This window comes from Camellia sinensis, chromosome 3, assembly GCF_055761805.1.
Source record: "Camellia sinensis isolate YWXY chromosome 3, ASM5576180v1, whole genome shotgun sequence".
Taxonomy (NCBI): Eukaryota; Viridiplantae; Streptophyta; class Magnoliopsida; order Ericales; family Theaceae; genus Camellia; species Camellia sinensis.
Genome location: NC_138963.1, coordinates 223,033,112 through 223,057,538, shown reverse-complemented (window position 1 = coordinate 223,057,538; position 24,427 = coordinate 223,033,112). Strand labels below are relative to the sequence as shown.

General features: G+C 39.7%; 1 protein-coding gene across 2 annotated transcripts; it reads right to left on the bottom strand.

The window, feature by feature from the left end:
- Window positions 1–6,484: 6,484 nt before the first annotated feature.
- Window positions 6,485–9,309, bottom strand: LOC114315217 (serine/threonine-protein phosphatase 7 long form homolog). 2 transcript variants are annotated; one of them, XM_082922336.1, is made up of 5 exons: window positions 9,096–9,309; window positions 8,364–8,987; window positions 8,036–8,242; window positions 7,517–7,948; window positions 6,485–7,423 (listed from the first exon to the last, which is right to left on the bottom strand). In XM_082922336.1, the coding sequence occupies exons 1-2, from the start codon at window positions 9,195–9,197 to the stop codon at window positions 8,481–8,483; spliced, it is 609 nt and encodes a 202-aa protein (XP_082778462.1). In that variant the 5' UTR covers window positions 9,198–9,309; the 3' UTR covers window positions 6,485–7,423; window positions 7,517–7,948; window positions 8,036–8,242; window positions 8,364–8,480. The 2 variants fall into 2 exon arrangements, with proteins under 2 accessions (XP_082778462.1, XP_082778464.1); XM_082922338.1 differs by lacking the exons at window positions 7,517–7,948; window positions 9,096–9,309 and having other exon boundaries at window positions 8,364–8,605.
- Window positions 9,310–24,427: the final 15,118 nt, after the last annotated feature.

The window sequence follows — 24,427 nt, the reverse complement described above, 5'->3', positions numbered from 1 at the left end:
AAAATAAGGGCATGCTCACTGTAAGGTAAATCAGTGAATTCACTGTTGCCATGTGACTTTCTTAATTGAGAATCCCACATATATCAATAAGAGATGAGTTGTCACTGTAATAAAAAAATCGAGAAAACCAAAGCCTGTGCACCAAGTCACATGACTTGACAATCCATCTACATATACGGACAAAATAAGGGCATGCTCACTGTAAGGTAAATCAGTGAATTCACTGTTGCCATGTGACTTTCTTAATTGAGAATCTCACATATATCAATAAGAGATGAGTTGTCACTGTAATAAAAAAATCGAGCAAAAAATTGAGAAAACCAAAGCCTGTGCACCAAGTCACATGACTTGACAATCCATCTGCATATACGGGCAAAATAAGGGCATGCTCACTGTAAGGTAAATCAGTGAATTCACTGTTGCCATGTGACTTTCTTAATTGAGAATCTCACATATATCAATAAGAGATGAGTTGTCACTGTAATAAAAAAATTGAGCAAAAAATTGAGGAAACCAAAGCCTGTGCACCAAGTCACATGACTTGACAATCCATCTGCATATACGGACAAAATAAGGGCATGCTCACTGTAAGGTAAATCAGTGAATTCACTGTTGCCATGTGACTTTCTTAATTGAGAATCCCACATATATCAATAAGAGATGAGTTGTCACTGTAATAAAAAAATCGAGCAAAAAATTGAGAAAACCAAAGCCTGTGCACCAAATCACATGACTTGACAATCCATCTGCATATACGGACAAAATAAGGGCATGCTCACTGTAAGGTAAATTAGTGAATTCACTGTTGCCATATGACTTTCTGAATTGAGAATCCCACATATACCAATAAGAGATGAGTTGTCATTGTAATCAAAAAGGAAGCTTATGTAGGCAATGTTGTGTTTCACTTAGCTATATATCATTCGTTGTTACGACCAACTATTTGTATTTCATTGAAAAGTATGACTATTTGAATTTTTGTTGTCATTTGTAATTATTTTAAAATCAACTTTTGAATATTCAATTTGTAATATTTTGGGAAACATTTACAATCTCAACTTTTGAAATCAACTTTAAAATAATGGTGGATCTTGTGAGTGAAACGTGGGTTAGGTAGGAGTACTTGGCCACCAATGTTTGTGAATATCATGGTGCATTCAAATCTGTCCAGAAAACTGGTGCATTCAAATTTTTCCAGAAAACTGGTGTTACATAGTAATTTCGGAAGTGTTGTTCTCTTTTGGTATAAATCCGAAAAATATCAAATCAGCGTCATTAGAACTGGTTACAAGTCTAGTTTCTTACATTTTTGGCCTTGCACTGATTGCTATTTTATACTAAGAGAATCGTCAATTTCTTTAAAAAGGTGCAGAAAACAATCTATTTGGGTATAATTAATTGTAAATAGTGATTTTCACAAGCAAATCAAGTAAAACCAATTAGGTTTTAAACTTAGTTCCCCAACTGGACCAACCACTTGGCTTTGAGCTTGTTTGTCCAGCCCCCGAAGTTAGTTTTTTGTCAACCCCCCATTCCTTACCAGAGTTATCATTTTGACTGAACTTCCAGGAATTAGAAGGCGACTCTTTCTTCTTTCCTGATAGAGATTGAAATTCTTTACGTCGAGGATCCCTATTTCACGAGCCCCAGTTAAGGGAAGCTTTTCACCAAGCTACCTGTTCTGTTTTATGTGTTGTTAAAGGCGGTAGTTCGTTTGTCTGAACTTTATTAGTCCCCCAACTGGACCAACCACTTGGCTTTGAGCTCATTTGTCCAACCCCCGAAGTTTAGTTTTTTGTCAACCCCCCATTCCTTACCAGAGTCATCATTTCGACTGGACTTCCAGGAATTGGAAGGCGACTCTTTCTTCTTTCCTGATAGAGATTGAAATTCTTTACGTAAAGGATCCCTATTTCACGAGCCCTAATTAAGGGAAGCTGTTCACCGAGCTACCTGTTTTGTTTTATGTGTTGTTGAAGGCGGTAGTTCGTTTGTCTGAACTTTATTAGTCCCCCAACTGGACCAACCACTTGGCTTTGAGCTTGTTTGTCCAGTCCCAAAGTTTAGTTTTCTGTCAACCCCCCATTCCTTACCAGAGTCATCATTTTGACTGGACTTCCAGGAATTGGAAGGCGACTCTTTCTTCTTTCGTAATGGAGATTGAAATTCTTTACGTAGAGGATCCCTATTTCACGAGCCCTAGTTAAGGGAAGCTTTTCACCGAGCTACATGTTCTATTTTATGTGTTGTTGAAGGCGGTAGTTCGTTTGTCTGAACTTTATTAGTCCCCCAACTGGACCAACCACTTGGCTTTGAGCTTGTTTGTCCAGCCCCTGAAGTTTAGTTTTCTGTTAACCCCCCATTCCTTACCAGAGTCATCATTTTGATTGGACTTACAGGAATTGGAAGGCGACTCTTTCTTCTTTTCTGATGGAGATTGAAATTCTTTACGTAGAGGATCCCTATTTCACGAGCTCCAGTTAAGGGAAGCTTTTCACCGAGCTACCTATTCTGTTTTATGTGTTTTAAGTATTCACATAATTCAACATACATTAATCCATTCATTAATCCAGAACATTCATTAACTCATTGCAATTCAATAAAGAAAGTCATGAACTAATAAATGTGTAGTCATAAATGTAGTTATTTCATAAACTTCAGGTTCATAAAACAAATACTTGAAATACATCCGTATGTTAAATGAACAACAACATTGTCTTACACTCCAGTAACGAAGATACGACACAACATACAAACATATATGAAAGATAAAGGTGCTTGATTTCTCATTCCTCATCTGACATGTAGTAGTCAGAGAGATATTTTTCATTGTTTAAAACATTATTTCGCTCAATCCCTATCAAATCTCTGTTGCTTTCTTCTGCCATTTCGGTGGCTAGCTACAGCATGAAATGTCGACATCTCCGCATCAACATTTTGTTGTTCTCCTTCTTAATTCTGCTAACTGCTTTTTCATAGTCACTCACATTTCATCTAGCCATGGTCAATGAACGACAATGAGGTACCGGTGCCCCAAAGTTACATAGATCATTAAACAATCCTTCTTGCTCCGTTACCCTGAACGCCCATTCTGCTCGAATACCAGCATAATAATCCTTCGGACTCGAGTACTTTTCGCTCTTGTAATCATAAGTAAATGGAGGTAGCAGCCACACTTTCGGATTTCTTTGCCGGCGTGAACTTCCTGCACCTCTTGAAGACATTGTTCATAAAATAAACAAACAAATAATAATAGTAATTGTAGATATATTACTATTGTTATGACTTGAATAAACATCATACTGGATGTATCGCTATTTATAGACATCATAGTGGGGGTTAACTAGAGATGATCTAGTGACGATAATGCATGCTGGGGCACTATGGAAGAAGTGATACCCGTGATATTATTTTATGTTATTCATTTCATGTAATCCTGAGTACCCGTGACTTTGTGTACCTGTGATGTAGTCACAGTTGTCAGATAAAATCATAATTGTAGGCCAGAGGATCACAATTGTCAAATAAAACAAAATGCAGTGAGTTGTCACATCGCCACATGAAACTATTTTTTCATGCTTATTTTTTTAATACAGTAAGTAGTCACTTGGAATTCACGATTTCAGTACAAATTGGTGTTTTCAAAAAATTATAAATGAAATCATAAAATGAAACAACGGCTTTAATTTTCTATGTTTTAAAGTAACATTGTTCATAAACAACTACGAAACAGAGTGCAAGTAAATACACAACCATCTAACTCACTTCGACCTGCAAAACTATCGTTGTTTTTTTCACCAAAATAATAAAATGGTCACCTGATATGTAAACACGATTGGAACTTTGCTGCCTATATTTTATCTTATTTTCACTTAATAAACTTCACAGTCATCCCATTTTCTCCTCTTTGCATTTTCTGCTTCTTTTTATATTCGGTAAATTACACTTCACTCCTTCAGTCCATCACATAATTGTTTATCAACACTATTGCCATGTGGTCGTATTAATGTGACTTAGATGAATTCTGAAATGTGAGGAAAAAACAAAGCATGTAAGTTGCGCTGCACAAAGTCACATGCATCACGTAACGTGAGGAAAAAAGTCACAAAGTATACAAGCATGGCAAAGTCAGAAAGTCACATGCATTACTGCATCACTGCATAAAGTGACATGCATCACTGCATCACTGCACAAAGTCACATGCATCACTGTATCACTGCACAAAGTCACATGCATCACTGCATCGCTGCACAAAGTCACATAGCATCTGAGGAAAAAATAAAGCATCCAAATTATTACGTCTGTTCAAGTCACTGGCGAGCATCACTAAGAAATGTTGGACATATCACTGCGCCGAACTACAATTTATTATCATACCATACCTACTGTGCCCATGTGAATTATGCAATTCATAAAAATTTTGAGGGGGTGTCAGAACAAAAAAATAAAACAATTAGACCCTTTGTGTTTAAAAAGCCACCCTATGCAGCCCCAAATAGATTCATAAACATTCAAGATGAAATATTATACAGTTAGAATGTATTGAAGATTAATTTGTAGTAGAGTTAGAATGAATGGGTTTTTTGATGTACAGAACTTGAAAGTGTTACAGACAATAACAACACCGACTTAAATCAACACATAATTAACTTCAAATTAAATTGGTCAAATTTCTCCAATTAAATTAAATGAAATATGTAAGGTAAAAAATGAAATTAAATATGTTGTCAAAGCAAAATAAATTAAATTATATTTGTAAGCGAAAAAATTAAATTAAATTTCCAAGCGGATTTGAACTTGGCTTAAAACCTTCAGATATGCACTGAGTAGTAAATAAAAGTCGAAGTGACAACTCCTATCAAGTTGATGCATAGTTGTTCAGGTCATAAAAGTTGACGTGACAACTCTGATGCATAGTTGTTTACAATAATTTTATACATACAGCTACCATGTGTATATATGGTATAAATATCGCATCATACCACAATAAAAGTTTTACAGCTATTTCGAGCGATATCATCATGAGATATACGGTGGTTGATCTATATTCAGCAATGGGTCGCTATTGGGTTGTAGATGGAGATGAATTTCAATACCCATTAAATCCAAATTTGCGTTACTCACGTGCCACTGTCAATACCATGAGAGCTGAGTGGGAATTTTGCATAACTCGAGCAAACGTTCTCGTTGAGTTATGTCGTGAAGTTAATATTAAATTTCCTCGTCGGTTAGCCATACGTATGCCAACTGACACTCCACAGTTGTTGCAAAGGGCATTGCATCGTATCCGCGACGAAGTTAATCGCATGACCCAACGTTTGCAAAGGTCCTCACTAATGAAGACCGCAAATGAGCGTGCCGAAGATGGGTTAATGGATGATGCACACCAGTACTTCGCCTGGAGCATGGATGTTATGTATGAATCTGATATTGAGATGTCAAATGATGATGACAATGAATGAAATTATTTGGATGAATGACCAAACCATTTATGTTGTAATGGATTTGTAATGCTTATCCACGACTTATCAATGAAGGGAGATATTACAATTGTTTTTGAAGAGTTCTTGTAATTCTACAAATAACAAATACCTTTGCTTTCTCTCCGTTATTGTTATTTTGAAGAACGCTTTCAATAGCAGCCACTCCATGCACTCACTCTACGCACTCACTCTTCTCTTCTCTCTCTCTCTGTCTCTCTCTCTCTCTCTCTCTCTCTCACACACACACAAACACTCATCCCACACACACACACCAAACCAATACAATTTTTAATATATATAAATTTTATTTTATAAAATGAAGACCAATATTAAATATATATATATATATATATATATATATATATAATAAAATTTATAATAGCAAATAATAATCAACTATATGAAATTAAGACCAATATTTTAAAATAATTTTTTTTCAATTCATTTTTTTTTCTATTAATTTTTTTTCAATTAATCTTTTATTTCAATTAAATATTTTTCAATTAAATTTTTTTAAATTATTTTTTTTTCAATTATAATATGTGTGATCCCATTGTTATAAATAATAAAAATAAATATAAATATTTTAGGTCTGAACAAACATATTTTTTATTTTATGTTTTTATGGGTTTGTAAACATTTTGTTCAAACCAAACGTGTTTGTAATTTATGTTTTTCTAAAAATAAACAAAAATCAATTTTTAATTTTTTTGTAAACATAAACCAAAAACGTAAACGTTATCAAACGCTACCTTATTTATTTTTATTTTAGGGTTTAGGATTTATAGTTTAATTCTTAAAATTTATTTGAACTTCAATTTTATAAATGGTTGTCTCAATTTGTTCGATAATTTTTTTGGTTTATAAATGGTTGTCTCAATTTGCAAATTTGAGGAAAAAACGTAAATTACTATAAATAATGCAGAGACTACAGAGAATGAGAGAGAGGTAGAGATGTGAAAGAGATTTGTGTGATTTGTCAAAATAAATAAGAATAAAAATTGTTAAATTATAATTTCGAATAAATAAGTATGACACATTTACATCATCTGTACAAGTTTGATTTACAAAAACTATAACAATTACTACAAATAAAAAGAACTATACAGTCCATATCATACCCGCTAATGCCCTAACCTGCCCCCAGTCCCACAACCCCGACCGTGGACCTCCCTCCTCGGTCTCCTGCGGTAGACTCTCTGAATATCTAGCACTCCCTCCCCTGCATGTGGTCCTCCACTGACTGCCTGTGGAGCCTGTGAGTGTGACTCCCCCTCTCCTGCATGTGCTGCCCCTGATCATGTCTCTGCCTGAAGATCGGATACTGCTGTGAGCTGTGAAACTCCCTCATCTGGTGCAACTGTATCACGATCTGCAACCGGACCTCGACCTCTGCCTCTGCCCGCACCCTGACCTCGGCCGCGACGTCCGCCACGACCATAACCTCGGCCTCTCCCTCGCGCTCTGGGGGGGCTCAATATGGGCCTCATCCTCAACGCAGGAGATGTCAGTGAGAACTGCATCATGTGTACTCATGGGCGCGGTCGAAGTAGTCCCCAGAAAAGCAGGTGGTAACTGGGTGGGTGGGGTAACAACGTCATGCATGTATCGGGGCGGTGTCCAATCAAGGTCAGATGTACGTGTGGGGAATACGGAGAAATGTATGGGGTATAATGCGGTGGGGTGACTGAAGTCGAAGGACCTGCTGTGTTTGGCGCTGAAGTGGAAGGCACTGACGTGGACGGGACTGATGTGTCTGGAGCAACTGCTACACTATGTACACCGTAGTGGCCAAAATGTAAACGATCTACCCGATGGGCATGCTGGATCCCCTCGTACAATAACTCTCGGATCTCTGCAAGGGCCTACATCGCATCCTGTCCATCATGTCTGAAAAGGGTGTCCTCAGCCAAGTGATATGACCTCCCAGCTCGAACCACCTGAACAAAAAATCAGACATATTAGGCTATAGTTGACTGAAAGTAAATCAATTATGATATTAACAATTATCTGACACATACTATGATACTCACCAATGCCTCGAGAGAAGGCCCAACTCCCTGATATCCGAACTTAGACAAGTGGCTCGGATTACCGACTAGTAGGTGTCTATGTCGCCGATACCACAACATGTAAGGGTTGGGAGAGGGGAGGACGCCATCGCTCCAGTCAGCCTGTACAATACTGTCGCGACAGGCATCCCACGGCTGTATGTATCGCATATGATACACACTCCAGTCAGTGCCGGCGCATCCACGTCTATCAGTCGCATGCAACCGCCACTCAGTGTCGCACCGATCCGGCACGGACTGGACCCGACCAAACTGTCGAAGGGCACGATCAGGGAGATGCCACTCAACCACGTCAAAACAAATGAATGGCACTCTCGCCATCCATATCTCCTCACCTAGTCGGAAATAGTCTGGGAGCGTACCGAGGACCCCAGCATAAGGCTACCAGATAAACTATAATAATGACAAGTCTATTAAAAATCACTCATGAACATATACACTCCATATGACAATTAAAATTTAGGTATTTAAATTTCATACCTCGCCCTCTATCATCCGGTCAAGCTGGTCTCTATACACAACGACTACGTGGGTCGATACGACCTCGTGGCCCATGTCAACCCTCCACCGGCTACCTCGAGGTCCAGGTAGCAACTGCATGTCTCCCTGGCCGATGGGAACCTCACCAGGAGTAACCAGTTGCCGCCTAGACGGGGCAATGCGAATCAATCTCTCCCACGCCCAAATCTGCAATAGTTTGAATGCAATTACAATACTGATATATGCCATACAATATGAATTGACATGTAATAAAATTCTTACAAAACTGTAGCAAGACAAGGGGTCCTCCGATCTCCTTCGCACCCACCTGAGCTGCTCGACATAGCATCCTGTACAAGCATGCCAAAGCCACGGCGCCCCAGTTGTACTGGCCGATCACGTCAATGTCTCTAAACAGTGGCAAGTACATCAGCTTGAGCAGGTTCTATGACTTATCAAAGAGAAGTACCCCTCCAATAAGCCACAGAATATATGCTCGGGCATACTGCTGTACTAACTCATCTGGAGCATGATCTGGAAGATGGCCCTGAAACTGCTCGGACAGCCACCTCACCCTCACTCTACCTGCCTGTAAGTCTGCAGGTGTAGGTGCTACTCCCAATAGCTCAGCACATAGGGCTATCCACTGGTCCCTCGTCAATGGTGGGTCAGGTCCAGTAACTGCTCGCCCATCAATCCGTAGACCATATAAGACAGATACGTCCTGCAATGTGACGGTGGCCTGCCCGGTAGGAAAATGAAATGTATGAGTCTCTGTGCGCCACCTCTCAACGAGAGCAGTGATAAGTGGGTGGTCCAGTCTAATATGGCCTATACGATAGACACCATAGAATCCTGCGCGTAGTAGACACTGCAAGACTCTATGGTCCAATGGACGCTCCCACAGGCCGGAATCTCGCCGCTGGCATGTCACCACAGTGTGTGCCTCGTCCTGCATAACAGAATGAGTAGTTTAAATTATAGCATTATCACGTAATATAAAACAAAATGCAGGGTATTTTCATTGTAAGCGTAAAGTCCAACAAACGTTATTACATACCGGATCCTCCCATATACTGTCAGCCCGATGTGGATGACTAAAAAGTGGGACCTCATCAGGTAGATATGCCATGAAGCCTGTACAGTTGAAAAACAAATACATTTAAAAAAACTGTATCGGTGAGCATGTAATTTAACTATAACAATTAAACTCAAATTATTCCATACATGACGACTTGAAAAACAAATGTGGTCGATTATTTTAAAATTATTAATTTGTGTGCCACTAACATGGAAGCAATTCACTAAAATCTAAATTTATCAATTTATGTGCCATTAAATATGATAAGCAATTCAACAGAACCTATCGTTATCTATGCTATAACTAATATAGAAATCTTTTACAAAATCATTTTAGGGTCTCAATTACATAAACTTAATAATGACCAGTAACATGTGGATAGTTTTCGTACATAAATATTTGCGAAAAAATTGAATGAGAATTTTTTTTTCAATAAGAGGTTGCTAATTACATTTATGGCATATTTGACAAAACTTCATTATTGATTTGTGTGATGGTAAAAGTTTCGATAAACTATAAAATCTGTAAATTACGTAGATCTGATTCATAAATTGTAAATGTAAAAAATGCTTGCAGCAGTCGAAATATTAAAATCTTAAAATGGTAGAAGAACTATGTGATTTTCACTAAAATTTTGTAATAGACATTTTCAATCAAGTAGAGAATAAAAAACATAGGCCTATGTGGTGTAGTTAAATGTTTTTGCATACATATTTAGTTTAATTTATTTGTTTAGTATGTTAGTTGTAAATTTTGTCAAGAAAATCAAACAATTACAATATATAAAGAATTAAAAAATAGAAATGATCTATTACAAATAAAAAATGATCTATTTAAATGAACGACCCCGTTTACAAATAATGAATTACAAAATAAAGAATTAAATGATCTATTACAAATAAAGAATTAAAAAATGATCTATTACAATATGTAAGTATTACATAGTCTTCATCGACCAAGTCGCGCCGAACATGTTCGCCTATCATGACCTGTCTTCTGGCACTCACTGCAACGAGCGGTCAAACGCCTATCTGATATATCCATCTCATTCGAAATACGAGACATAGATGTACGACCCCGTTTTACTTCTCGCAGACAAAGTACATTAGGCATTAAGGTCCACTGCAGATCATCCCAATAATATTGATGCGGTATTGGATTGAATTTAGTTTCCCAAACCCTCATGTATACAGGAAGCCTATAGACTAGATCAACGTACTCAAATGAATTGTCACCGCATTCAGACAATACAACGAGCATATGGGAACATGGATAGTGTCTTATCTCATATTTCCCACAACTGCACGTGGGTTGATTCATCCGCACAATTTGTGTATTGTGACCTTGTCCATGGAGAAAAGATGTTTACACCTCAAATAAGCGGCGTGGCCTATCAAAAAATTGTAATATAAACTAATCAAGTTCATGTTTTTAGGTGTACTTAACTTCACAACATAATAACAACAATTTAGTTTATATTACAAACTAACCTGTCATACGATATCAACTTGAAAGTATTTGCCCTTGCGATGCCATCCTCAATAATTTTTTGCATCTCTCTAGGGTATTGGAACTCATTTCGTACATCTATTTCAGCTTGGGCTCCCATCTCGTCAAAATATTTTACGAGCCGCCGAAATGTAAATTCAACCATAGCTAAGATAGGTAAGTTCCTTGCACCTTTCAAGACACTATTGAAGCACTCTGCATCATTGCCGGTCAATATCCCCTACCGATATCCACCGTCATACGAAAGGGCCCACTCCACAGGATTCATCTTGTGAACCCAATTGATGGCATCTTGGTCAATAGCCTGTATCTGTTGTAAGTAACCATTACACTTTCGTCGTTGATGAGCACTCCCTGCTTTCCATAGAAGTTGTTTCAGCTCCTTATTTTTTAACCTAGTGTTAAAGTTACTACAAACATGTCGAAGGCAGTGCCGATGATATCCAACAAATTGGAGCGAGGGATTCAGCCAATGCCACCTCACAGCAGCTAAAATACTCTCAGCTCGATCAGATATCAAAGTCACTCACTGTCGGTCCATGACAATATGTTCCTTGATATTTGAAATGAAGAACGACCAAAACTCCAAACTCTCCCTGTCGACAACAGCGAATGCAAGCGGTAATACTTTGCCATTGGCAGTGACAATCGTTGCTACAAGCAACACACTAGTGTATTTCCCGTATAAGAATGTACCATCTATGGTTATAACAGGCCTACAAGATCTGAATCCATCGATGACGGGTTTGAAAGACCAGAAAACAAAGTGGAAGACGGGCATAATGGTTGTACCTCCGGTATATTTATGCTTCCATTGCACGATGGTGCCAGGATTAGATGTTTGTAATGCATGCATGAATTTAGGCAACATCCTATATGATTCATCCCAATCCCCGAATACCATTCTAATTGCCTTTGCTCTTGCAAGCCACGCTTTCTTGTATGATATACTATAGTTCATGGTCTTTTTGATATCTTCGATGGCATTCTTAATTGGCATATCAGGTTCATTCTGCATACGACAATATGTATCATCATGAAATATTTTGGTGTGAACACTATAAACAAACAAATATGTATATATATATATATATGTAAACATTTATTTTGTATACTCACCGCAACTTGTCCCAAAAGATGAGAAGCAATGTAACTGGAGCTAATATTAGTGTGGTCCCTGTTCATTCGTGGGTATAAACAATGGTGAGGACCCCTATACTGCTTTATTTCAAAAAGACCATGTATCCTACTAAGAGATGCACGCAACCACCATTTGCAATCGTGCTTGCAAGCACACACCCAAACGTCTCGCTTGGAGGTTACGACTTTATACTCTCGATTATTTGTTGCATAGTACAATTTCACAGCATGTACGAGTTGCTTCTTATCAACGAAAACCATCCCTTTATCCAACTCTAGATTTTCAGCATTCCAGATTCGGTTACGGGAAACGACATCGCGGTTACTAATGTCAAAATCACCACCCATGTGAATGTTTTCATAGAAAGGGATTTCAGGTCTAGGTGGAATGGGGGCATTCTGAATATCAATGGGTGCGTCGGCATCATCTTCTTCATCATCATCATCTAATCCGCCCAAGAAATTTTCTTCATCACACATTTCATTCTCATCATTGTCTAGGACGACATCAGGACCGTACATGTCACTGTCAGCAAACTGCACAGAATTAACTATTTCAGTCATATTACCAGCAACTTCAACTGGAATGGTATGATGGCTGTAGGTGGACACATCTTCGGTGTTATTGTGAAATTCAGTCTCATATCCACCACATGAACTTGATTCTCCACCATGGCCATGAAATGTCTGTTGTGTGTAGCCCGCTGCATAACATTCATTTGATTCATACATACGAGACTGAAACGCTGTCGTGTCAATCCCATGTGTCAGCAATGTAGTGAACGGACGAGAATCCATCTGTGTCATATTCGGGAGATTGTGTACAACCTCTTTATCAATGTACACTTCCAAACAATTTGGTGGTTGGAAACTTCCACCGATACTTAATACGGCGTTCAACGCGTCATCATCATTGATCGGTAATATTTTGTATTTGCTGGTTGCTTGCCACTGGCAATAAGGATATCTACATTTGAAGATCAATCGGACTGTTTCCCTGTAACTTGCCACCGTTGACATAAACATCTCCTCCAAATTGCTAAGTGTGGTGCCAAGTTGCACCCCATATATCACTTTCGGCTCAGCATCATATGACACACCTTCATCGAGATCCCGAATTATGTTTCCCCCCCAGTAAAAGATAATTGGAACAGTTGCCATATACTTGCTTCATTGAAATAATAAACATTAAAATATCAACAATATACATATATCGAATTCTACTTCTAAAATAATTATATGAACTTTAAATCATTTAATTCGAATTACTTGTGAGGCAATAACTTTTTCTAAGTAATCAGTAATTGTAATCCAACAATCATTATTCAATTTTTAATTATAATATGAGTTAAAATAAACCTTATGTTTTGGATTTTTCAGCTTTTTAAGAAAAAAAGCTTACAACACATAAAGAATGTTGGTTTGTTTGGACATAACTGTCTATAGGACTCCTGTGTTCTGCTTTTTCCATTATTTATTACGATTAACATAATGCTCTTCTGCACGGTAAATGTAAATTTTTCTTTTTCCATGTTTCTTCTTCTTCGTTTTGATAACATTTCAGTGTTGATTTGGTTTTTACAAGTACATTTCCAAGCAAGTTTTTTGTGTTAACAACCCATCCCTAAAATGAAATTTATAAAATATAAATTTCATTCACAACACTTAACAAAATTTCTAGTGTCACCACTAATTTTGAATGTCATGGTCAGTGAAGGAGCCAAGGATTTAAATCAAATGGAACACTTATTAATTATAACATTGAAAATTTTTATAAAAATATTTCACATAAATTTTTACGATTTATTTCAAGAAAAATAAATATATATATATATATATATATATATATATATTATTTGTAACTAGTATATCATAGATAATATAGAAAAAAAAATGTCATAGATATAAGTAGTTTATTGTTTGTTGTCATTGCTCTCTTGTCTTAATTCAAAACACTCATTCAGACTGATTCAAAAAATACCAGAATTGAGTATAATTTTAAAAACACTTATTTTGTTTTGTTTTCATAAATCTTAATCTATTTTTTAGTATTTTGATAAAGTAGACAGATATATCACACATTTAAAAAATCACCACCCAATCAAAATATTTTTCTTATTCAGTGAGATTGGACAAAATTGGACAAGTCATACAAACATCTTAAATCATAGTATAAGTTTTGTATGAAATTGTTATTTTTTTGATTGAGTTAAAAGAACTCGATTGATTTGGACAATATAAAATAGAGGTTTCAAACATTGTTCTTCATTTTTTAAAACTACTGATCCAATTCTTCAGATTTATGGACAATTAAAGATAAGTTAATTTGATTTGCTCAAACTTGTGCCATTAGGGACCTTAATGACAAAGTTATTTCGTATGTGAAATAGTAACCATCGTCCACTTTTTAAAGGTCATAGAGGCTTTGTTATGAAATTCAAAGAAAAAGCTCATTTTGACTCGTTCAATACCCATTGAAAAAACTTTTTCTCAATTTGTTACATTTTTTGACGAAATTTTAATTTCTACTATAATGTTATTATTTGTATTACAAATTCAGCTCATTAAATTTTTTAAAATTTCTATTACAAGAATATAAAATTAAATGTTAGTATCTTATGATGAAATGTCTTCAAATTATTCTAATATCAAACTTAATATTTTTTATAAAAATTATTAATTTTATTGAATGTATATTAAAAATAATACATAATATAGCGATTTGGTTTGATTTTTTTAACTTTTTTTTGATTTTTTTGAAAAAATATAAATAAATTTGACAAAAAAAAATTGTTTGCTTTGATTTTGCAAATGGTTGTGGAAGAATGTGGCACCTCTCAAAAATTAGTTTTTTTTGTTGGTTGACTTGGAAGGACAGAGTGCAATTCGGTCTAAATGGAAACCTTTAGCGAAACCCAAATGAAAATAAATCCTAAAAATTTTTTATAATATTTTGGGTGCCTCACCCCAAATACAGTGAAATAAACCAAACAAAACTAAACCAAACAAAGCTTTATGTCCCAATCAAGTGGGCTACGATACGTGAATAATAATTTCGCCATTTCGTACTATTAAAAGCTTTATACTCGGTTAAATTAAATAAATTAGTTTAATTTTTTTACTTATCACACCCCAAGTCAATTTACGTCTTCCCCTAACATTTCCTTTACGGTGATCCTATCACATTCTTCTCTACCATTTCATCTGCTACTCTACATTGTACATACCAAACCATCTTTGTCACGCCCTCAAAAAAATAACATTAAACCCATCAAATAAGACATTCATAGACATATGAAATAACCACATTCTTCTATTTATTAGAGTTTGATTACAAAAGTATTACATGTTAACAACAAAAGCAAAATGCCCTACGGGCTTACAGCTTTCCAAGTTAACACTTGGTTACAACAAAAGAGTGCTAACTCATTTACACCTTAAGCCCTTGGCTTGAATTTACATGTAATACATCAAAAATAAAACGACAAAAGTATGTCCGCCTCTAGCCTCCCAAGCTATGTCCTTGGAGGTGGCATGCTACCTGTACCTGAAAATGATATTCCCATATAGGGTGAGCCACAGCCCAGTAGAAATACACTAAACCAACCATGAACAATGACTAAAAGATTAGCAATTGATAGATGGCCAACTCTGATACATTCACATAAATCACATATTTATGTCATCCGACTTATGAGTCCAAGTTACTTTTCATTTTCCCTTTTTCAACAAATAAGCATGTTAGCTCTATCATCATTTCAACAGATATGTATAAAAACTATATCCCACATTCACAGATAAGCATATAAGCTATATCCACATTCCCAACAGATATGTATAACAACAATATTCCACATTCACATATAAGCATATAAGCTGTATCCACACTTCACAAAGATAAGCATAAAAGCTCTATCTTCACTTCTCTAGACAAGCATATGAGCTGTATCTACGGAGTTCATCCCCTATCTTCTCCCAACACTATCCGGTTTAGAGGTGCATCCCCTATCTCCCCCTAAACCGCGGAGTACATCCCCCATCTCCTCCTCTACACATAACGTATACAAACACATTGGTTCTATATACAATCACTCAATACATACAGTTAATGTATTCTATCAACCGTCAAATTCCATGACACATTCCATTGATTAGTTTCCGTTTGCCTAATCATCATGCATTGTCTACAACAATCACGACTATCCTCCACCGATAGCCCAAAGCAGTTATCTCTATACAGAAAATAAATGCACAATGGATATTCAATCAACATTTTAATTCGGTGAGTGATAAATAGTTCAACTACACCCCTTTTTCCCATACGTTCCCAATCTCGACAATTCCATTTCATTTCCTCAATTCTCACAATTAATTACCCCAATTAATCAATCGATGTAATTAGGTCATTTTCCATAATTAACATCACAACCCTTAGGCCCCGTTTTCATCAGTGATTCAATATTTATTCCATTCCTCTATACCAAACATGCATCTAGGTTTATTATAAATAAAACCCCAACCTTTGCAAAATAACACAAAAGCCCCAAACTTTCACAAAATTACCAAACCAACCCCAACATCTCAAAATACCAAAATTTAAAGACAAAATCCATAGAGAGGAGTAGGATATCCCTACCTCAAATTCGGAGCTCCAAGGGAGAAGAAGACAAAACCCAACGTGCTCCAAATCTCGAAATTTTCAGATTAAAAAGTAGCCCTCGACGATCAACAACTTTTTTGTAAAGGCCAAAGGTGAGCAAATCACTCCTACTAGATCAAAACCTAGAGAGAAGGTAGAGTTCTAGAGTGAGAGGCTCAACAATGGTGTTTTTGGAAAAGTAGGAGAGAGAAGAGAAAGTGAAAAAGTGATTTGAAAAGTCAAAACGCGGAACTTAAACCCAGTCGACCCGCTCGAGCGTCAAACACCCCGCTCGAGCGTCACTCACAGACTCCCGCTCAAGCGTCAACAATCCCGCTCGAGCGACGGATACACACTCCCAGAACTTTTACAGAACCAGGTCTCCGCTCGAGCTTCCAACTCCCCGCTCGAGCGGCACTCACACAACCCCGCTCGAGCGGCCAATACCACGCTCGAGCATCCAACACTGCACAGAAAATACTAGATGGGTGCAATTCCCGCTCGAGCGCCAACACCCCCGCTCGAGCGGACAGGTCAAAATCTGGGCAACTAGTTTTGGCTTCTAAGCTCAACCAACCTGTAACAAACCTGCCCAACACATCCTATAACTCAAATACGAAGTAAAAAGGATGCAAACAAGATAATAAACAACTACCAACATCCACGGACACATGTCCGGATCACTGTACAACAAGGGTAAACCCGGGATCGCTATAACCTCCCCCCCTTAAAGAATTTCATCCCCGAAATTAAGCACAAGTTTTCAGAAACAAGTTTTCCTCCATTTTAAACAATGTTACATTTTAACATTCAACAATCCGACCCATTACCGGTCACCCCCTCCCTTTAACAAGAGGCACTTCACAATATGTAAACAACATATGTACTTTCAACATGCATCAACACTACGCATTTCCTTTCCAATTTTAACAATATATTCAACATATATAATGTTACATTCAACTTTCATATGAGGCAAGTTCCCAAAACATACTTCCAATAAACCAAACATTATCAATGTTTCACAACTTAAGACATATATAAAAGCTCTTAAGTTCAACAATAGTTCAAAATCTAAATACAAGATTACATATCAACAAACAAGTCCGGATATTTTTCGCGAACTTCCAACTCACGTTCCCAAGTGGCTTCCTCCACTCCGTGATGTTTCCACAAGACTTTCACCAAAGGAATGGTCTTGCCACGCAGGATCTGATCCCGCCTATCCAAGACCCGAACCGGCCTCTCCTCATACGAGGCATCCTCATCTACCTCTAAATCGGTCCAATCCAACACATGTGATGGATCTGGCTCATACTTCCGAAGCATACTCACATGAAACACGTCATGAACTCCGGACAACTGCGGCGGTAAAGCTAACCGATAAGCAACCTCGCCAATCCTCTCAAGGATTTCAAAAGGACCAATAAACCGAGGGGATAACTTCCCACTCTTCCCAAACCTCATCAGGCCTCGCCTAGGTGATATCTTCAAAAAGACATGATCACCTACCTCGAACGCCAAAGGCCTCCTCCTACGGTCAGCATAAGATTTCTGACGACTCTGGGCTATAACAAGCCTCCTACGGATGAGCTCAACTTTCTCCGTCGTCTCCCTAACCAACTCCGGACCCAACAAAGGTGCATCACCCACCTCGGCCCAACAAACTGGAGACCTACACGGTCGGCCATACAAGGCCTCAAACGGTGCCATACCGATGCTAGACTGAAAACTGTTGTTGTAGGCAAACTCCACTAATGGTAAGTGCCTCTCCCACGTCCCACCGAAGTCTAGGACACAACCCCGAAGCATATCCTCGAGGATCTGAATAGTACGCTCGGACTGCCCGTCAGTCTGAGGGTGATAAGCCGTACTAAAGGTCAACTTAGTGCCCCAAGGCACTCTGCAAACTCTGCCACAACCTGGCGGTAAAACGAGGATCTCTATCTGAGACGATCGTCACTGGGACCCCGTGCAATCTCACTATGTTCCGAATATACAAGTCGGTAAGATGATCTACCGAATCTCTCACGCGCATTCGAATAAAGTGCGCCGACTTAGTCAACCGGTCTACAACCACCCAAATAGCATCACTACCCCGCTGAGTCCTCGGAAGACCTACAACGAAGTCCATAGTGATATGCTCCCACTTCCACTCGGCAATAGGCAAGGGTTGCAATAAACCCGCTGGCCTCTGATGCTCGGCCTTCACTTGCTGGCAAGTAAGGCACTTCGATACGAAAATAGCCACATCTCTCTTCATATCCCGCCACCAGAACTGGCGACCCAAATCCCGATACATCTTAGTACCTCCCGGATGCACCGCAAGGCGCGAATGATGGAACTCTCGGAGTACTTCCTCTCGGCAAGACTCCGGCACAAACAAACGGTCTCGGTATCTCACACTCAGGTCGGGATACACCGTCAAACCCTTCTCAACCTTCCCACTGGAGATCTTCTCTCGGAGGGATTCTACCTCAAGGTCACCTCTCTGTGCCTCTAACACTCTAGTCACAAGTGTAGGCTGCGCAACAACAGAAAACAAGGCCGCAGCCTCAACGGATTCGCCCAGTAACAAATCAAACTCGCTAAGTGCTCCCAACATCTCCCATTCCCGGATGGCTATACAAGCTACATCACTAATGGATTTCCTACTAAGGGCATCGGCCACAACATTGGCCTTTCCCGGATGATAATGCAACTCAAAATCATAATCCTCGATGAACTTTATCCACCTCCTTTGTCTCAAATTCAAGTCTCTCTGTGTAAACAGATACTTCAAACTCTTGGGGTCCGAGAACACCTCGAACTTCTCACCATAAAGGTAGTGCCTCCAGATTTTCAAGGCAAAGATCACAGCCGCTAACTCTAGGTCGTGTGTAGGGTAATTCTTCTCGTGTATTTTCAACTGACGTGAGCCATAAGCTACCACATTTCCTTCTTGCATCAACACACAACCCAAACCCTCTCGTGAGGCATCACAATAAACCGCATAACCCAACCCTCTCTCCGGAATAATCAACACCGGAGCGGTGGTCAATCTAACTTTCAGCTCTTGGAACGACTTTTCACAAGTCTCACTCCACACAAAATTGACTCCCTTCTGAGTCAGTCGAGTCAACGGTGACGCTAACCTGGAGAAATCTTTCACAAATCGACAGTAATACCCAGCCAATCCCAGAAAACTGCGAATCTCAAACACACTCTTAGGCTGTGCCCAATCTTGCACTGCCTCTACCTTGGATGTATCAACAGACACCCCTTCCCCGGATACTACGTGGCCTAAGAATTTGACTTCCCTCAGCCAGAACTCACACTTCCCAAACTTGGCATACAGCCTATGGGCTCTAAGCAACTCAAGTACCACTCTCAAGTGTTCCTCGTGCTCCTCCTCAGAAGGAGAGTAGATAAGAATGTCGTCCACGAAAACGACTACAAATCGATCTAAGAAATCCCGGAAAATCCAGTTCATCAAGTCCATAAAGACTACCGGTGCATTGGTAAGCCCAAATGGCATCACCAGAAACTCATAATGGCCATACCGCGTACGGAATGCCGTTTTCAGAATATCCTCTTCCCTGACCCTCAACTGGTGGTAACCCGATCTCAAGTCTATCTTAGAGAAACAACGGGAACCCTTCAAATGGTCAAACAAATCATCTATACGAGGCATAGGGTACTTATTCTTAACCGTAGCCCGATTCAACTTCCGGTAGTCTATACACAACCTCAAGGCACCATCTTTCTTTTTAGCAAAAAGGGCCGGTGCTCCCCACGATGAAACACTAGGGCGAACAAAACCCTTATCTAACAGCTCCTGAAGCTGAACTTTCAACTCAACCAACTCCGCTGGAGCAAAACGGTAAGGTGCCATAGAAATCGGCGCCGTGCCGAGCACTAAATCAATAGAGAACTCTATCTCTCGGTGAGGTGGCAAACTAACAAGATCTTCGGGAAAGACATCCGAATACTCAAACCACCCTCGGCAACACAAGCTGGGTCTCACCACTCTCACCTCTCAAAGCTGGCAAGTAGACTACTAAGCTCACTTCGCCCTCGCGAATCATACCCCGGTGGCAACACACAACCAACCCGGTCTCCCAAGAAATGGAACCATTCCCCGCTCAAGGTACATAACGTGACCCTCTGGCGGTAGCAATCGATAACAACCCGGTATGACGATAGCCAGTCCATACCCAAAATAACATCAAAGCCCTTCATGGGCATGACAACAAACGGAAAAGGAAGCCTATAGTCGACGACCTCTATATCACAACCTCTAACCTCCTGTTTCAGGATCAACTCACCACCAAGAGGTGACACCACACAAATAGGAGATGCTAACTGTGCTAACTCCAATTCCAAAATAGATGCAAATGCAGCAGATACAAAAGAATGAGATACACCCGCGTCTATCAACACATTAGCAACCGAGTTGCAAAACAGAAAAGTAACTCTCACTATCGATGGAGCTGGTACTAAATCCTGCGCGGTAACAGCATACACGCGCCCTGTAGGCCCCTGGTCTACCTGCTCACCTCTAGGAGCATACGACTGTTGCACTGACTGGGACGACGAAGCCCCTGGATTGGCCCTCGAGGCCTGCACAGACTGAGCTGGCTGAAATCCCTGCGTCTGTCTAGAACCAGACGCTCCCGAAGTGGCACTCAACTGCGGGCAAAACCTCTTCAGGTGCCCAGGCTGTCCACACTGATAACAAGACAAGGGCTGCCCCCTGCCCAAACTCTGACTCTGCGGTCTAGCTGAAGAAGAAGCAGCTCTCTGACCCCCACCCTTCTGCGGGCAAACTGAAACCTTGTGACCCAGCTGGCCACACTTGTAACAAGCAAACTCCCCCTGATTGCCTCTCCCTGAGCCTGCACTCGACACTGGAAAGGTCGATCTAGAAACTGCTCCCTGAGACTGCTGAGGGTTATAACCCCTCTGTCTCCTGCCATCACCCTGACCATCTTGGCTCCTCTTGGAGCCCCTCTGTTCTTCCTCCTCTTCCTGTATCATAATTTCCATATGAGCAGCAGCATCTACCAGGTGTCTATACTCTCGGATGTAAGACCCACCAACTCTCAACTTGAGGCCCCGCCTCAATTTCCGCTCAAACTCATAGCAACGGCGTTCCTCAGACGCCACCAGTTCAGGTGCAAACCTGGACAGACTAGTAAAAGTAGCCTCAAACTCTGCCACTGACAAGCCCTGCTGTTTAAGCCGGCTAAACTGATCCCTCAGCTTCTCCCTAGCTGCTGCAGACAAAAACCTCTCCTGGAAAGCATTCACAAACGCCTCCCATGTACCACCAACACGAGCCGTCTCGTACTTCCACCATTGACCCGCATCTCCCTTCAGCTGGAAGGATGCCAAGGTCACTTTCAGTGCTCCGTCCTCGATGCCAAGCATCTCAAACGTCTTACTCATTTGCTCTAGCCACTCATCAGCCTTCAGTGGCTCCTTCGGATCCCTGATAAACTCATCCGAATTAGACCGGAAAAACTCCCTCTTCAAGAACGAAGGCCCTACCTCAGCTGCCTGATTCCCAGCTCTGAGAATACCCAAAGCTCCTGCTATCTCTCTGGCCAAGGCACCCATGGCCTGCTGACCCACTGGCTCGGCCACATTGGCCTGACCAACTCCCTCCTGCACTGCCGGAACCTCCTCCGGTAACAGTATTACCTGCCTCGCAGGTCTACCACGCCTAGCACCTCTTCCTCGTCCTGACATCCTAATAAAGGTAACACAGAACGTTAGCACATTCATAAATGTGCCGAAACTAAACACTCACGTCCTAATGCATGGACAATTGTAATTCACTCCACGTAAGCACATAAACACATAAGCACTTACGAATTTCATTTCCGGATAATGATAGTCCCGAGGCGTTACTAGAGTTCCGGTTAGAAACAGCATTGATCAAGTGCTTTTCCAACAAGACTCCCAGAAACCCAAGGATCCAATCAACATCCTAGAAATTAAATCCCATACCCACATAGTCACATAAGCATGTTATCAATTAAGCACATAGTATATGACACTACATCTAAGTCTCTATCAAGCGAGACAAACCCATTGTGATACTAATCACTTCCCACGTACCCAAAGTATTCGAACCCGGTACGCTCTGATACCAAGTTGTCACGCCCTCAAAAAAATAACATTAAACCCATCAAATAAGACATTCATAGACATATGAAATAACCACATTCTTCTATTCATTAGAGTTTGATTACAAAAGTATTACATGTTAACAACAAAAGCAAAATGCCCTACGGGCTTACAGCTTTCCAAGTTAACACTTGGTTACAACAAAAGAGTGCTAACTCATTTACACCTTAAGCCCTTGGCTTGAATTTACATGTAATACATCAAAAATAAAACGACAAAAGTATGTCCGCCTCTAGCCTCCCAAGCTATGTCCTTGGAGGTGGCATGCTACCTGTACCTGAAAATGATATTCCCATATAGGGTGAGCCACAGCCCAGTAGAAATACACTAAACCAACCATGAACAATGACTAAAAGATTAGCAATTGATAGATGGCCAACTCTGATACATTCACATAAATCACATATTTATGTCATCCGATTTATGAGTCCAAGTTACTTTTCATTTTCCCTTTTTCAACAAATAAGCATGTTAGCTCTATCATCATTTCAACAGATATGTATAAAAACTATATCCCACATTCACAGATAAGCATATAAGCTATATCCACATTCCCAACAGATATGTATAACAACAATATCCCACATTCACATATAAGCATATAAGCTGTATCCACACTTCACAAAGATAAGCATAAAAGCTCTATCTTCACTTCTCTAGACAAGCATATGAGCTGTATCTACGGAGTTCATCCCCTATCTTCTCCCAACACTATCCGGTTTAGAGGTGCATCCCCTATCTCCCCCTAAACCGCGGAGTACATCCCCCATCTCCTCCTCTACACATAACGTATACAAACACATTGGTTCTATATACAATCACTCAATACATACAGTTAATGTATTCTATCAACCGTCAAATTCCATGACACATTCCATTGATTAGTTTCCGTTTGCCTAATCATCATGCATTGTCTACAACAATCACGACTATCCTCCACCGATAGCCCAAAGCAGTTATCTCTATACAGAAAATAAATGCACAATGGATATTCAATCAACATTTTAATTCGGTGAGTGATAAATAGTTCAACTACACCCCTTTTTCCCATACGTTCCCAATCTCGACAATTCCATTTCATTTCCTCAATTCTCACAATTAATTACCCCAATTAATCAATCGATGTAATTAGGTCATTTTCCATAATTAACATCACAACCCTTAGGCCCCGTTTTCATCAATGATTCAATATTTATTCCATTCCTCTATACCAAACATGCATCTAGGTTTATTATAAATAAAACCCCAACCTTTGCAAAATAACACAAAAGCCCCAAACTTTCACAAAATTACCAAACCAACCCCAACATCTCAAAATACCAAAATTTAAAGACAAAATCCATAGAGAGGAGTAGGATATCCCTATCTCAAATTCGGAGCTCCAAGGGAGAAGAAGACAAAACCCAACGTGCTCCAAATCTCGAAATTTTCAGATTAAAAAGTAGCCCTCGACGATCAACAACTTTTTTGTAAAGGCCAAAGGTGAGCAAATCACTCCTACTAGATCAAAACCTAGAGAGAAGGTAGAGTTCTAGAGTGAGAGGCTCAACAATGGTGTTTTTGGAAAAGTAGGAGAGAGAAGAGAAAGTGAAAAAGTGATTTGAAAAGTCAAAACGCGGAACTTAAACCCAGTCGACCCGCTCGAGCGTCAAACACCCCGCTCGAGCGTCACTCACAGACTCCCGCTCGAGCGTCAACAATCCCGCTCGAGCGGCGGATACACACTCCCAGAACTTTTACAGAACCAGGTCTCCGCTCGAGCTTTCAACTCCCCGCTCGAGCGGCACTCACACAACCCCGCTCGAGCGGCCAATACCACGCTCGAGGGTCCAACACTGCACAGAAAATA